The 16,698-nt window shown below is 41.8% G+C and overlaps 1 protein-coding gene across 2 annotated transcripts in view; it reads left to right on the forward strand.

The window, feature by feature from the left end:
- Positions 1–7,675: 7,675 nt before the first annotated feature.
- The window catches only part of TLL1 (tolloid like 1), a 195,812-nt gene continuing 186,789 nt past the window's right edge, over positions 7,676–16,698 (forward strand). For both annotated transcript variants that reach the window (XM_075066357.1, XM_032785269.1), the window contains exon 1: positions 7,676–7,854. In XM_075066357.1, coding sequence (XP_074922458.1) covers positions 7,698–7,854 — 157 coding nt within the window. In that variant the 5' untranslated portion in view covers positions 7,676–7,697. The remainder of the gene's footprint in view (positions 7,855–16,698) is intronic.

A 16,698-nucleotide genomic window follows, 5' to 3' on the forward strand; every position in this document is an offset into this window, starting at 1 on the left:
AAGACTGTTCAATGCTATGAGGGCCAGCTCCAGGCACCAGCATCCCAGGCAGGTGCTTGGGGTGGCAATCTGCAAAGAGAGGCAGTCTGTATGTTTTTGCCCCCAAGCAGCACACTGAATTGCCACCGCAGATGGCGGGGGCAATCCCTATGCCGTTAGGGTGGCATGCGTGTTTCCACAGTGGCAGCAATTCGGCAGCAGCTTCATAGATTCATAGACTCTAGGACTGGAAGGGACCTCGAGAGGTCATCGAGTCCAGTCCCCTGCCCTCATGGCAGGACCAAATGCTGTCTAGACGATCCCTGATAGACATTTATCTAACCTACTCTTAAATATCTCCAGAGATGGAGATTCCACAACCTCCCTAGGCAATTTATTCCAGTGTTTAACTACCCTGACAGTTAGGAACTTTTTCCTAATGTCCAACCTAAATCTCCCTTGCTGCAGTTTAAGCCCATTGCTTCTTGTTCTATCATTAGAGGCTAAGGTGAACAAGTTTTCTCCCTCCTCCTGATGACACCCTTTTAGATACCTGAAAACTGCTATCATGTCCCCTCTCAGTGTTCTCTTTTCCAAACTAAATAAACCCAATTCTTTCAGCCTTCCTTCATAGGTCATGTTCTCAAGACCTTTAATCATTCTTGTTGCTCTTCTCTGGACCCTCTCCAATTTCTCCACATCTTTCTTGAAATGCGGTGCCCAGAACTGGACACAATACTCCAGTTGAGGCCTAACCAGCGCAGAGTAGAGCGGAAGAATGACTTCTCGTGTCTTGTTTACAACACACCTGTTAATGCATCCCAGAATCACGTTTGCTTTTTTTGCAACAGTATCACACTGTTGACTCATATTTAGCTTGTGGTCCACTATGACCCCTAGATCTCTTTCTGCCATACTCCTTCCTAGACAGTCTCTTCCCATTCTGTATGTGTGAAACTGATTGTTCCTTCCTAAGTGGAGCACTTTGCATTTGTCTTTATTGAACTTCATCCGGTTTACCTCAGACCATTTCTCCAATTTGTCCAGATCATTTTGAATTTTGACCCTGTCCTCCAAAGCAGTTGCAATCCCTCCCAGTTTGGTATCGTCTGCAAACTTAATAAGCGTACTTTCTATGCCAACATCTAAGTCGTTGATGAAGTTATTGAACAGAGCCAGTCCCAAAACAGACCCCTGCAGAACCCCACTTGTTATACCTTTCCAGCAGGATTGGGAGCCATTAATAACTGCTCTCTGAACTTCTATGTTCATCTGTCCATGGTGGCGCAGCTTCTGTCTTCCAGCTGAGGACAGAAGCTGCTGCCGCTGCAGAAACACGTGTTCCGCCCTAATGGCACACGGACTGCCCCCACTGTCTGCGGCGGCAATTCGGCATGCTGCTTGGGGTGGCAAAAACAGTAGAGCCGGCCCTGAATGCTACCCTAGAGAATTGAATTCTACCCCTGCTTGTGACATACAATTCCTATGTGATATTAGTAAAGTCACTTAAATTAAATTTGTTTCTGTTAAGTACTCTGAAAACTTAGGCCCAAGGTGTCTCAAATTGGGCACCCAAAATTAGTGAATATGGTTTACTTTAATCTCTTTCTGCCTCAGTTACCCATCTGTAATATGGGGATAATACTGCTTCACCTTACCAGGGTATTGTGAAAATAAATTCATTAATATTTGTGGAACACTCAGACTATAGTGATAAGCACCATAGGAAAAAACACAAGGAAATTAATAATCCTGCCTTAAAACCAGGGTTTGAATAGTTTGCAGTAAATAAGACCTAGGAAACACATTGAAGAATGAGGAGAAAACAAAATATTGAATAGCTGTTTATTAATTGAGCACTGTCTGTTCTATGCACTGAATGAAATAGGGTCATATGGAGAAACTAGTATGTGATCATGCAGTTTTCATTTGTGCCAAAGCTTGCCAATTCATAGCTGCGGCACCTCTGGGCTTCCTGAATCAGTTATGAATGTAAAAAAAATTGCCTGAGCCCTGGCACCTCTTTCATTAGAAATTAAGCACTGTGATCATGTAATTAAAGACTGTATCATAATGCATATGCAAAAGAGATCTGAATTAAGACCATGTTAATTCTGGCATTTTCTAACTTTTAAGTTTTTGACTTTGCAACCTTAATAATGGTCTTTCAGTTTTTTGTGTTTGAGTATTTTACCTTCAACCTCACTGTCTCATCAATGAAGAGAGAAATTGAAACTCATTAAACATAATTTAATATTCATATTTCTTCAGAAATGTATTAGGCATTTTCCAGATAAGGGCTGGGATTTCAGGATTTTAAGGGAGAGAGATCCAACTTTCATTCAATTCACTCCCTTAGGCTCCTTTGAAAATCTGGCCAAAGTTTCTGCTCCAAGGAGTTCATGATTTATGGACCCAATCCTGCAATGATTAAGGCACGTGCTTAACTTTTTACTGTAAGTAATCCCATTGACTTCAATAGGACTGTACTGTGCTCTGCAGAAGTGCAGGGGAACACACACCCAGTTCGGGGAGAGAGACGCATGCTAGCTCTGCTCGAGTTAGTATGCTAAAAATAGCAGTGTAGCCAGTTGTGAGCACCTCAGTTGTAGTATGAGCACCTCTCTGAGTACAACCCCCTAACCCCCCCAGGTACATACTTGGACAACTGGCCCGAGCCACTGCTTGTGCTACCCTTAGCTTGAGCAGAGGTAGTGTGTGTCCCCTCACTGAGAAATGTGTGCCCAGCTGCAGTATAAACATACTCTCAGAGCTCAGGGCAGAATTGAGGCCTATGTAGCAGACACACAGACAGAGGAGGAGGGGTGTGTATGACAAAAATGACTGATCAGCGACGTTTCAAGGTTATCTTTTCAGTTCCATGATTGACAAGTTTCTTTTCTTTTTGTTGGTTTATTTTGGGAGTTTTTTTGTTAATACTTTTTGTGGTGGAAGAGAGTCTCTATAGTCCAGCTCCAGTGAATTATGTAGTGAGACACAATGAAAGAAGTACAGTATTCCATCACCACCTGTTTTGTATATCATTTATACTATAGCATTTTCAGTATTGTTTGGTTTATAACATATTCAACATTTTGGAGAAAAGAGGAAATGCTTCAGGTTGGGGTTTTTGTTGTTGCCACTGCTGTTGTGTTCCTTTGGTTGGTTTCCTTCCAGCTTATGCGATCTGTCTCTTTGGCTATGTGTTGGTTTCTTTGGAAACGGCTGTAGGATGTATTTTGATTGATTGATTGTGTTGTCACATGGATTGTCAGAACTGTGAGCATTTTGGAGTGGTAGAGATGTATGCGTGATATTTCCTCCCTTCTATTTAAAGTGGTGTTTTTTAAATTTTACAGCCAGAAACAAGCTATATTAAATATGGGGAAGATTACACTTTTGAAAGTTTTTAATTAGGAAATGATGTGTAATAACCAAATTATTTAAGTAAACTGGGAAAATAATTTCTAGTAATATAAGGAAGGATTTTCTAAAGTGATTGATGCAAGTAGTAGTATACATTTATTATTTGGCCATCTTACGTTTTTCAAGAATACCCATCGCTGATATATCTAAAAGCTGTGGAACTTATAAATGGCAAGAGCTTTACATTTAAATCTGAATCATTAATTTAATCTGTAGTTGTTATGGATAACAAACACAAAGCAGATCTTGTCCTGAACTTGTAAATCACATTTACTTGATCTTCACATATCATACATTTACATTTTATCCTCATCTACTGTGACAGGCGCAGAGGATCTATTTCTTTGTCTTTGGCACAGTTGTATGTCTGGGTCTCTCTCTTAATGTGGTCAGAATTCTGTGAGGCAAGCTGTCCTCAAGCCTGCTAGCGGCTGGTGCTGTTCTGATGTTTCTGGTGATGCTGAGGTCAGGGGCAGATTGTCGGCTAGAGGCTAAGGGTGACGTCAGTGCGTACCTTGCTGAGAGAGTTAATCTCCCACTGGCGAGAGAGAGACAGACAGTCTAATAATCATCTCACTGAGGAGATTGGCACATTTGGGATCACATACTGTACACTGTTTTCCCGTGGTTACAAAAGAACAGGCAAATACCACAATTACTAACACTCTACTGTTACACATGTGTGTCAGTAAAGTGTTTTATAGGTTTAAGACAAGTTCTGTTTTGTGTTTGAGATCCACAGCAACTACAAAGAAAATTAATGTTTCAAAGGTAGGTATATCTATTTATATTTGTGTATAGAACTAGGTTTGATTAACGGGACAATAAACAAAATCTGTTTGTCTTAGGGACAAGATTACTGAAGTCCAATCTGTGAACTAAAAAAGCGACTCGGAAAATTTTAGAACAAATATCACATAGTATAATACAAAACAGTAGAAGTTAGATTTTTGTTCTGATCAAGGCACACAAGCCCCCTCAGTAGAATACTGTATTTGTTAATAGATACACCCCACCAGTCCAAAATATTATAGAGATAAAGACAAGTCATTATATTTTATCATTTCTTTGATGGTTTTGATAGAAATGTTCTCTGATGCCCCTTTGTGAGTTGATGTGCCTGTATTCAGAACTGTTAGGATTGCTGGTCATGGAAACTATGCTGAAAGGAGAAAACTAGCTGCTAAGTTTTTCAGGCTTGTTTGTGAGCTGATGTAACTTCACAGGCTTCTGTAACCCACAGTAAACTGAACTGCTGGTAAATTACCTTTTAAGAAATATTACAGACAAATTTTTAGCAGTGTTTGCTCATTTTGAGGTCTCGACTTTAGGTTGACCAATTTGAGACCAGATGAAGTCAGAGGGAGCTGTCGGTCCTCCTCGCCTCTGAAAATAAGGCACATAACTTCTTAAGGTAATTGAGGTATACAAAATTAATGAGTGTGTCTGAAAATGTTGACGTTAATTGATGTTTGACACTGAATGTGATATGGGGCAGGAAGCTACTACTTACAACTCATTCCCAGTTTTAATTGCATTAACTGGGGGGCAGGGTATCTATCTATAGCACTGCACCAGAGCAACACACACCATTCATTTTTGAGGAGTAAATGAATCTCACACTGATAGGCTCAGATAAAATAGATTGACATAAACTGGGTAGTGGACAGATAGATGTGACTATTTTTTTCTTTTTTAGTAGCCAGGATTATGTAGTCACAGAAAATACATTAATAACTGCAGTGAAGACAAGAGGCTATTTTAATTAATCCAGATTTGGCTATCAGAATCACAACCCCCAGTCTCACATTTGTGTCTCTGCTCTTCTTCCCCAAACTTCCACCACCTGAAGAAGAGCTCTGTATAAAGCTCGAAAGCTGGTCTCTCTCACCAACTGGAAGCTGGTCCAATAAAAGCTATTACCTCATCCACCTTGTTTCCCTAATATCCTAGGACCAACAGGGCTACAATAACGCTGCATACCTTCCTCTCAGACAGCTCTAAGCAGCAGCAGCTACAGCTTGAAGGTAAGTATCAGAGGGGTAGCCGTGTTAGTCTGGATCTGTAAAAGCAGCAGAGAATCCTGTGGCACCTTATAGACTAACAGACGTTTTGGAGCGTGAGCTTTCGTGGGTGAATACCCACTTCGTCAGACGCAGGTAGTGGAAATTTCCAGGGGCAGGTATATATATGCTAGCAAGCAAGCTAGGGATAACGAGGTTAGTTCAATCAGGGAGGATGAGGCCCTGTTCTAGCAGTTGAGGTGTGAAAACCAAGGGAGGAGAAACTGGTTCTGTAATTGGCAAGCTTGAAGGTAGATATCACATTTAACTTGCCAAACACTAAGCCTTGAGAAACAACATTTGCTATAGTACTGAAGTTTAAGAAAATGAAGCAAGTGCTTATAAATATTCAGACCAATCTGATTTTATTGATAATAACTGTGTCCCTGTCTGCACTGCACAGGAGCAGATGCCTGTATCCTGTTCACATGCTAAGGAAGAATGGACTATCTCTTGCCTGGGGAAGTTGTTAGGGCATACCAGACTTTTGAGGGCTCTGACGTAAAATAAAGACAGCATCTTCACAGTCCTTTCAAAAGTCAGTGTTAAATGTGACACCATAACGAGACTGGAACAGCAGAAACTCCCAGCTACCTACCCCGCCTCTCCTCTCCTCCACCCTCCTTTCCATGGAAATTTGTAAAAGGAGGAGGAGTTTGTTAGGGAAAAATCTCACCTTAGTTTATAGTTTGAGGCGTGACTGCAGGATCGGAATCACTCTGTCTCAGAGGGGGAGTTAAATGAACACATGGTATTTTTATGGCTTTATTTTTATTCCAGTAGCACGTTTTCTTTCTCCAGGTTGATCGGCTGAAAGGAGACTTTGCGTGTTGATCCGTCCGCTCTGGCTTTAAAAAAAACAACCACCACCCACCAACCAACAATCACCCTCACCGACTGCGAGTGACTGAATGATCAAGCTGAATTACACAAAGTCACATATTGAAGGCAAGGGAGGAAGAGAGCGAGCTGGCGCTGCTACGTCTGCTGCTTCTACGGGAACTTTTGAAAATAAACCTTTTTACAACTCTCCTTCAGAGATCCACGTGAAAAAAGCAAAGCCGGACTGCAAGAGCTTAGCATTGCCTGTTGCAATCTGTAATTTTACGTTGCATTTGCCTTTTAATTTTTAATTTTTTTACTTTCATTTTGGAACTGCTTCCCCAGCTCCTTGGGTGAACTTTGGAGATCAATGGACCTTTTATATCTCCTGCCCGTTTTTAAACAAACCATGGACGCTTAAACTCCCCCAGCTCATGGGGCGAAAGCTGCACGGCCGCAGCAGAGGGAGAAACACACAGGCACTTCTTTAGAGACGGGGGGAAGATTGCAGTGATTGTTCATCTTCACCTCATCCTCACGGATTCCCCCGAGTCTCCTTCGCTGCTGAGAGTTGACCCGTGTGGTGTTTTATCTGATTCTCGCAAGATTTCTCCCCCATTAAAAAATTATCATGCATTGCTTATCTATAGAGAAAGCTATATGGACAGAGAGGCATATAGTGAGTGCGTATGTGTTTTCATAAGACTATCAAGAGAGCAGATCAGAAGCAGCCGGGATCCTGACCCTGATTGTATGAATAAGTAAGCAGGATGCTGACGATTGTTAGTTGCCTGTAAGGTTATTATAAGCTGGGAGGGAGGCTTGGGGGGGACAGCAGAGAGACAGAGGGAAGGGGGGAAGCCCTTGCACTTTTTCTCTCGTTCTCTCTCTGTTTTCCTCACTGCTGCTGCTTCCCATCACTGTAGTGGAAATTATTGTTAGCACCCCTCTTCTCTCTCTCTTTTTCTCCCGGTGGCAGTTTGCCGATGTGCACACCGGATTCATCTACCCGCAGCAGCAACGGGAGCGGCGGAGCGCTCGGGAGGAGGCAGGCGGCGGAAAGGATCCTACTTGCCGTGGCCCCGGCGCCCTGGCAGCAGCGGTGGAAAGTTTGTCTGGGGGCTGACAGAGGCGAGAAGACGCCCTGACAGGCGAGATCCCTAGTCAGAATACACCCCCTTCCCCTGCGCCCACCCACCCGTCAACTTCTCCCCTGCAAGAGGAGGGGGTGGAGAAGGGGAAGCAACATTGTCCTTCTCTATGGTATGCCCACATGACTGGGAACACCTAGAGACCACAGCATCTCAGCGGAGCCTTTAGGTGGAGAAGAGAAATTTTCCCTCCATCCCTTGCCTTCCTGTATCGGTCCAGCGTGGACAGCACCCTTGCCCACCTCTGTGGTAGAGGATGAAAATGCTTTGCTGGAGGGTGGCGTTGTGGCTGGCTGGGTTGACTGCCTGGGGGAAGCTCTCCTCCTGCTCTGGCCTTGATTATGACTACACTTACGATTTCAATGAAGAGGATAAAGCTGAGGCGATAGATTATAAGGATCCTTGTAAAGCCGGTAAGTGACTTCCAAGGCTAAAACTGATCTCCCCCCACCCCACATACACACATACTCCCTCCCCCAGGTGGTGACTTTGTCTCTTTTTCCTTCCGATGTGTGTGTAAGCTGGGAGCTCACCTGTTTCCTCTTCTTTGGAAGGCGAGGCCAAGGGGAAGTCTGGGAGGCAGCAGCAAGTGGAGTTGGGCTCAAGTGCTTTGCTGTGTCACTCGGTGGGACTTCTACAGACCTGCTTTCTCAGGGCTTAGAGTTTCCACTTTCCTTGCACTTTACAACTGTACTTGGACGACAAAGTGCTTTGAGTGCACTTTTCAGCAGCTGCTTCTTTTTTTTCTCCCCTGCCATGATTTATTAGAAAGCCTTGAATCCCAGAATTGGGCTTATTTCCCCTGCTCTCCGGGAGGCGTTTCCAATCACTGCAGTCTTGGGTTGGATAGAAAGGAAGCCTGTAGAGAGGCTACTCCACACAAGCTCATTCCTTGCTGTAGCGCTATCAGAATAACTGGTCCATGGGGCTGATCGCTAAGTGCAACCCCTTCAGCACACCCTCTCGCCCCACTTTTATTTACAACTCAATATTGTTAATGCTTCCCATCGCAGCCACTTGATTTGGGAACAGCTGAGAAGAACTTAGAAGTTTCAAGGCCACTTTAAATATTAAAAGTGGATGATTCCAGTGAGAGTAGCTCTAACGTGTGCCTGCCTTCCTTGCACAATCAAAACTATCCTTTGAAGTCAGGAGGAATGTTGGCCGTCCAGAAAGGCAGCATCGGGCCCCACAGCCCGCGCTGTAGGTTTGTTGGCTTCTGCTTGAGCGGCCGGGGTAGCAGCAGCAAACCCTCCTGGCTGCTGCTCGCACATGCTGTAGGCTGCCACCGCTGAGGAGAGTTCCTGTGCCCCCCTCCTCCTTTCAGCAGCCTGTCTGGCTGTCTCTCTTTCAACCTGTTTCTTGACCCGTCTCTCTCTTCCATTGTTAACGGCCAGCGCACGTTGAGCGATTACTAGAAGCAATACACTTCCCTTGTGAGTGTCTTGGTCTTGCCCTAAAGAGCCACCTCCAATGGGCGGCCTCTCTTTCCCTATCCTTGGCTACCAGTTGCAAGTGCCTCCCGGCTTTCCATCACAATTGTGCCGAGCTCTTAGTTAAAGAGCAGCTCTTTTTGTGGATTGACTTTGATGGTCCATTGGATGGTATCTTCAGACTGGTTTCCCTATGTGTATTTATGCCAATGCTTAATTGACAGAGCTGGAGAGGAGAGTGAATGGAAGGGGGTCGAGGGACTGCTACATTTAAACCACATTCGTTGGTTGTATTCACTATATAATCGGCTAGTATTTGTTGTGGTTCAGTGTAGTCAGATTGACAGCCACAGCCAAATAGAAATCCGGGCTGTCTGTTTCCTGTGTACTGATCTGTCTCCAGGGCTGCCCAGAGGATTCAGGGGGCCTGTGGCAAAGCATTTTCGGGGACCCCTTCCATAAAAAAAGTTGCAATACTATATTCTTGTGATGGCCCCTGTGGAGCCCAGGGCCTGGGTCAAATGGCCCCACTCCCCTCCGCTCCCGCAGCCCTCTCTGTCTCTAGAAATAACCTCCTTTCTTTATTCCTAGTTAGACTTCTGTCATTTCCTTTTGCAAAGGGAAGACCTGGTTTTCTATAGTATTTGCTGACTGGGTGACACTGGTTTTAGGTTTATAGGAAAGGTTCTGTAAGTGGTTTGAGTAAAATAATATCAGGTCCAAAACTACTTCCATTAAAGTTAATTGCAAAATGCTCATTGACTTCATTAGGACTAGGAGCAAGCTCACAAGTTACTTAAAGGAAAGAGTGTACCTTGTGACTTGCAAAATTTGTTGTGGACACTTATTCTGAGTCGTGGTTGTTGATTCACATCAACATTGGTGTAAAATAAGTGCTTTGGTTTTGTAGCTGTCTCCTTTGCATTGATTAGGTATTCTGTAGCCTGAAACCTAGTTCAGCCAAAGGTTGTGTTCTCTGTGTGTATGTGAGTTTGCTGAATTTGAGGAGAATGCGGTGAATATATGCCAAATTTGCAGACACTGTGTTTTTCTAATCTCAAAACTATTCCTTTCTGAGGTGTGAATTGCTAATATTCTTTGCATAAAGCTGAGGAATGTACAAGTTCAAAAACAGCAGAATCAGCTGCAAACAAATCTTAATTTACTCCAATTAAAAACATGCAAGAAACTTTGTATAAAAAAAGACAGTTATCTACATTTTGACCACAATTGATCTGAATTCTTTTGATGTTTTCTGGGACAGGGTTTTAAGTGAGATTTCATTCATTTTTTATTTCATAAGAAATGTTTTTGTTTACACTCTTTGAAGTGAAATGTTTGTAGGTTTTTTGTATTTTTTGTTTCATTTTATAAAATTATGCATGTGTGAGTTTTAAATAAGTATCATAGGTAGAAAAAAAAGGAGTTGTGGCTGAAAGAGAGCTTGATTGTGTTAAATGTCAGCTTTCTTTTTTGTTCCATTTTATTTTACTTTTGAGAAGGCAGAAAGCAGGTGACTATTTGGGTCCAATTTAATATTTCATGCAAAATCATCCATGAATATATATTCAGTCATTATAATGATTTAAAAATGAGCCATTTTCTTTCTTAGGATCTTACTCTTCCTTAAGTGCTCAGTTAATAGTAATGAGAACCACGTAACTCCCAAGATACATAGATAGATGCATGATAGATTTACGTGTGTATAGTTCCCATTAATCTTAAACGGAATCACCTTCATATTTCTCTACACACTGAATATCACCTTTAGTTTTGGAAGGTACAGTAACTTTGTGAAAACCCAAATGCAACATACATACCATTGTATATTGGATTTGTATCATATATTTGAGGGTTCTTTTCCAATCATTGTGTATACATGAGTAATTTTCCATGTATCAAAATGAAACTGATACCCCTGAAAAAGTTTCACTGAAAATTTTCTATGTTTGAGCTTCCCTAAATACTATAATAGTCTGATTACCCATTGCTGAGTACCCACTGAAGTTAATAGGAATGATGGATGTTCAGCATCTTTTAGGATTATATCCTAAATTTCAATTCTTTCTTGGTCTGATTCTACTCCCTTATTCCTGTTGAGTGGTAATTCTGTTGAAGTCAATCGGACTACTTCAGTAGTAAAGTTCCACCCAATGTAAGGAAGGGTGCCAGAATCAGGCTTTGAGCATGGAAGTACATCCAGGTTTGTCTGGATGTGCCATGGGTAAAGCAACAGGACAAAATAAAATAAACTCATCCAGGAAATGTATTCACTGCAAACTGAGTATGTATATTAGATATAATTAAGGTAGATGTTCACTTTTTTGCTAGACCTTCAGTGACTATAACTAAGAGTACACAATTATTTTCTATAAATATTTATGATGAGGACAATTATGTCCCATACTTATATGGATTTCTGCTCACTTCTTCTACATGAAGAAACACCATAAAACCACCACCATGTTACACAGTAACATACTTCAAATATTCAGGAATTAAATAGCAGATTTAGGAGAGCTAGCAGAGTAACATTACCTGTTGTAATTTATGAGAATGTGAAGGATGAATTCCATATTTGGGAGTTCCTTTTGTAAAACAAGAGCAAAGAGAGGAGAAGAGGAACATGAAATAAATAAGAACACTTTATAATAGCCTTTCAGATGGAAGACGTGCTGATTACAAGGGCTTAACTTGTCACATAAAACTTATGTTTTCGGACCAAACACGACTAAGGCTTCCTTAGATGCATCTTCGATTTAAAAAAATAAAAGTGGGCATTTCCATTCTGCTTTTCTCCCAGTCAGCTGCTATCATCGTGCTATCATTTTATGACTAGCTGCTCACTGTGTTTTCATAAGCATATATAGGAAAATGTCCATAATTTCATGATCCAATGAACACCATGAGGCAAACCCTCAGCTGGCGTAAACTGTCATAGGTCCGTTGAAGTTAATCCTTCCCCCTCATCTTTTAGTAGGTTTCCCTCTTGCTACAATATCAAAGACACCAGGAGGGGGCCATATACTCTTCAGGAAGGGTCTAGATAAATGTACTGGAAACCAGCTAGTGAGAGGTCAGTGGTTTTTGGATTTTTTGTTTTGGGGTGCTTGTGTGAATGTGAATCTTCTTGAAGATGTGATTTCTTTCCAGGGAAGCAGGAAGAATGGGATGCACTGAAAACACTGCTAGCTAGGTTCAGATGCTTCCATGGCTTGTGTGGTGAAAAATGCTGTAGAAACAGGAAAAATACCTGGCACAGAAAGTACCCCTGGACTATGACACATCACTCCAACTTAATGAAAGCAGAAATACACACATCACAAGTTCTGCAGATGTGTGGAAAGGGCCTGAGTTGGTAAGGAAAAGTCATGTTGATGATTATTAGCTCTTGTGTATTTACAGCCCAAACTTCAGATATTATGTGCAAAGAAAGCATAGCATTATTTTGTTCAAAGTATTCTGAGAACCATAAGTGGAATCAATGGCAGAAGAGCCTTGGAAAAAAGAATGCTGACACTGCTGGGCTATGAGTGGAACATGACGCTGTAAGGAGGCCATGTTAAGCTTGTGATCTGTGTGGTTTCTAGAGTGTTTCCCTACTGACCTATAGCCTATGCATGGATTTTGATTCATGTCACTTCTTCTGACAAGCACCCTGGCATGCTGAAACAGTGGGATGGGATGTAGCACAGTTTCTGTGCTTCTGATGCCTCACATATTTCCTTGTTTCTCCACAGGAGAGGAACATATTGCCCTCAGTGCTTAACACGGTAAACTTCAATAGGGCATTCTGAGTTCAACTTCCAGATCTAGTTAGCTGAAAGTTGAAATACTGAAACAGTCTTCATTGTAATAACAGCAGTAACCCTGTAAAGGTGCTATGAAGAATCTAGGAATGTACATCTTATAATAAGCTTTGTATAAATGGGATGTTACTTCAGAAACAAAGTCCGGTAGTCGGCAATAAAGGGGTACTGTCTACCTTGTCACATCTGGACAGTTATTTAGAAGTTTTTCTGAGTAGTCCTGTTTGTTGTTGTTTTCTTTTGTCTGATTAGTACAGCAGCAGCATATTTAAAAAGCAGCCAAAACCAAACGTATAATAAACACACCAGATAAAATCTGCAGTTATGTGCTGAGAGACACAGTCAGTGCATGTATAACTTTCTTTGATTTTGGGAAACACCGAAGAAGGTGTTTTCTTTTGTTTTGCTAATGAAAATAGCAAGGAATAATTATCTTCAAAGAATAATAACAATAATCATCTTTACAGGTGGGTAGTTTTGGAGAGTTAATGAGGCTGAGAGTGGATGGTTAAAAATAGTGTGTGTCGAACAGTTGGGGATGTGGGGTGGTGGTCTAGTGATCTGAGCATGAGAATCAAGAATCCTGCTTAATATTTCCAGTGCTGACTCCTTTAAAGTCTTAAACAACTCACTTGATTTCTTTGCTTCCAATTTTTTAAAATCTGGAAAATGGGGATGGTAATACTTCTTACCTCACTGTGTTGTGAAGCTTGATTATACAGTGTTTTTGGAAAGTGCTTGGAACATGAGAAGCATGAAAAACACAAAATAATAGGATTATTATAGCAACATGTCATCTGTAACTCCACAGTCTGTCTCTTGTCTATTGATGTCATAACACCTTTTGCAAAAGTTGTTTTTTGAGATTATGAAACATATGCGGCTGGAAGACTGTTGTTGGGCTGTGCCTTGTATTCTGGCATACACATCTTTGTTTTTATGTATTGCAAACCCTCTAATATGCTCTTGGGTAATTGGGAAGTCTTTTAAAGTAACTTATTACACGTTTGAATCTGTTGTGTAGTTTATATGGTGAAGTTCTTTCTTGATATACTGAAGTGTTGCTGTAAATGATGAGAGCAGTCCTGTGCACTATTTAAACACTTTATTTAGAGAATTTAATGCTCATAATATATGCCAGGTGGACAGAATTAGAGTCTGAAGTCCTTTATTTTTCCAGAGGACAGATACAACATAGGCAGCAGAATAGTAATAAGTTCCCTTGCATAGCTTCTCAGCTTTGAGCTGGACTCACTTTGATTAACAAACTTAAATTTAAATCAGTTCAGCGTTCTGTCTTTCTATTATACCATGCCCATCGCTGTGGAATCTGAGCAATTTACATGTATGTGTGAATAGACAGGTCTCTTCTCAATCTCTCTCCCATGCCCACCCCCCTCCCGTCCCTTAGTTAATAGAATTTTGTTGGTAGTAATATTTTGGGAAAGCTAGGTTGAAAAAAGGGTTTTATATTTCAGCTATGTGTCTGCCGTATCATGCAGAAGACTTAGGGCGTGTCTACAATAAAAACTTAAATCGACCTATATTAGGCCAATTAACAGCCATACTACTCTGCTTGGTTCAGTGGTGTGCATCCTCACAAGGAGCACTTATACTAACCTAAGAGGGGCAGTGTGGGGATCTGAGAGCCCGGTCGCTCAGTTCCACTGACAGCTCCCTACTGGAAGCCCATCTGCCCCATAGGCTTCCAGGCTCCTAGCGGGCTTGTCCTGCCCACTGGCTCCCTGTTCCCTGCCAGGAGTGGACGAAACCACCTGGGGCTTCTTGCCTCCTTGTTCCCTGTAGGGAATGGGATCCAGCTATTGGGGCGTCTTGGGTCCTCTCTTCCCCCTCGCTTGCCTCCCACCAGGAGCTGGGCACTTTTGTCAATTTCAGGCTCAATTTCATGCTGGAGCCATGAAATTGACAAAACAGCCAACATTCCCAGGTGAGTGTGGGGGCAGGGAAGAAGTCATCCAGAGTTTCTTGCCTCCCTGATGCTCAACCAGAGCAGGGTCCAGTCGCCTGGGCTTCTCGCCCTAGCTCCCAGCTGGGAGTAGGGTATAACCACCCAGGCTTCTCACCCTGGCTCTCAGCCAGGAACTGGGTCCGGGACCCAGCTCTCCAGGGTAGTGGAGGGCAACTGGGCTCTAGCTGCCTGGCTTTCTTGTCAATTTCACGACTCTGCTGAAGCCCTGAAGCTGACAAGAGAGCTAATTGTGGATGTGAGTAACACAGTGTTTACACACACGTTGCCTCGCCCTAACTACACCAACATAAGCCCTATACTTGTCATATATCGTAGGGGCTCTTACATTGGTGGGACAAGGCTGTAGTGTAGACACTGACATAATTAGGTTAAAGTAAGATGCTTTATGTCGACCTAATTGTAGTATAGACTAAGCCTTAATTTCCCATTCTGATCACTTTCCACAGGGGCTTGATTCTGAATGTGCTTACGCCACTGTAAATCAAGAGTAATTCCATTGAAATAAGTGATGTCATATCACTAGTTATAAACTAATGAAAAATAAAGTTTATAATAATTTGTGCAAGGTTATAGTGAAATTTGCACTTCACGGAAGGGACACTGTACCAGATATTGTTTTAAACCTGTCGAGGGTGGGGAGAAGGTTCTAGGAGTATTCAAGAACAGAATTGTTTCCTGTCTGCTTGAGTCTTAAGGATCTAGCTGCTTTTACCAAATTCAAAAAGAAAAAAACCTAAGCCACAGGTTCTCAATTTTTTTCACAGTATGGACCACATTTGACAGTGTGTCTTACAAACCTGTCTCCTCCCATATACAGCTGTATAGTTCTCCTCCTCCTATTCAGGATTGAACAGATTTCCTCCCCTTCCATTCTTGATCACAGACAACCTCCGTTTACATTAGCATTACAACTCTTTTGCAGCTATAGCAACTGCTTACATAGAAAAGTAACACTAGGAAAGTATTTTGGTATTTTTAGCTCTCTTTTAGTTTAACGTTTTGTTCTTTGTGAAGAAAGTTAATCATGTCAACTTAGCTCTTCATTTCATCTCCACCTCCCATCTGATCTGTTCTGTCCCTTCCTCTCCCACTGTTTTCCTCTACAAACTTCACTGCTGCCTGCTCCTGTTTTCTCACCACCTCTTATGTAACATTGTCTCCTCCTAGGGCAGGCAGCTAGGCTGGCTCTTCATCTTTGTTTCACCTGCTTTCATAGTCCTGCCAACCTTTCTTTCAATGAACATTTGGAAGAGGAGGAGGAGATAGTAGTATGTGACCAACCAACTTTTGGAGATGCTCAGGGCCACCATCCAGTGCTCTGTGGACCACCAGTGTTCCACAGAGAACAGTTTGATTATGACTTTTCCTACATTTACCATGCTTACTCATACAAATCATCCTATGTGCATGGGTAGGAGTTTGTAGATTTACACCATGTGAATGCCTGGATCTGAGCTTTGACATATGTGTAAGAGAGTGAACATTTAAGCACAAGCTCTCAAAGAGTGATAAGACATCAACATGCAGGCTTGTGGGGTTTTCCCTTCAATATTTAAAAACACAGATTGTCAGGATTAAAAGAGCCAGAAATCAATTTTGCTCTAAAATAGCTCCTGGAATCTTCTTTTCTTGAGGTATGTGAAAAATGATGCCTAAGGCATGCACAGTGCGTGGTGGTGTTTTTTAACCAGACACTCTGCAGACTTCACCTTGTTAAGATGAAATCTTTTGACAGCAGGACCAATAATTGAATACATAATTGATTTTGAAATGTTTGTATTAGCACCAATGACTATAAATTATGTTACAAAACAATTTTATTTCATAAGGTTTCAACATTCTGTTTTTAGATTTTTCCAAATCATGTAAATATATAAATGCTCTTACCTACAATTCCTGTGCTGCTTGAAACAGATCTACAGATTTTAAAAAGCAATTGCCTAAGAAACATGTATATTTGGGGATGGGAGGTTAATTTAAAAATAGATAGAAATCAGACTTAAAGAAAAAAACACTACCCTGGGA

The sequence above is a fragment of the Chelonoidis abingdonii genome, chromosome 5 (assembly GCF_003597395.2).
Source record: "Chelonoidis abingdonii isolate Lonesome George chromosome 5, CheloAbing_2.0, whole genome shotgun sequence".
NCBI lineage: Eukaryota > Metazoa > Chordata > Testudines > Testudinidae > Chelonoidis > Chelonoidis abingdonii.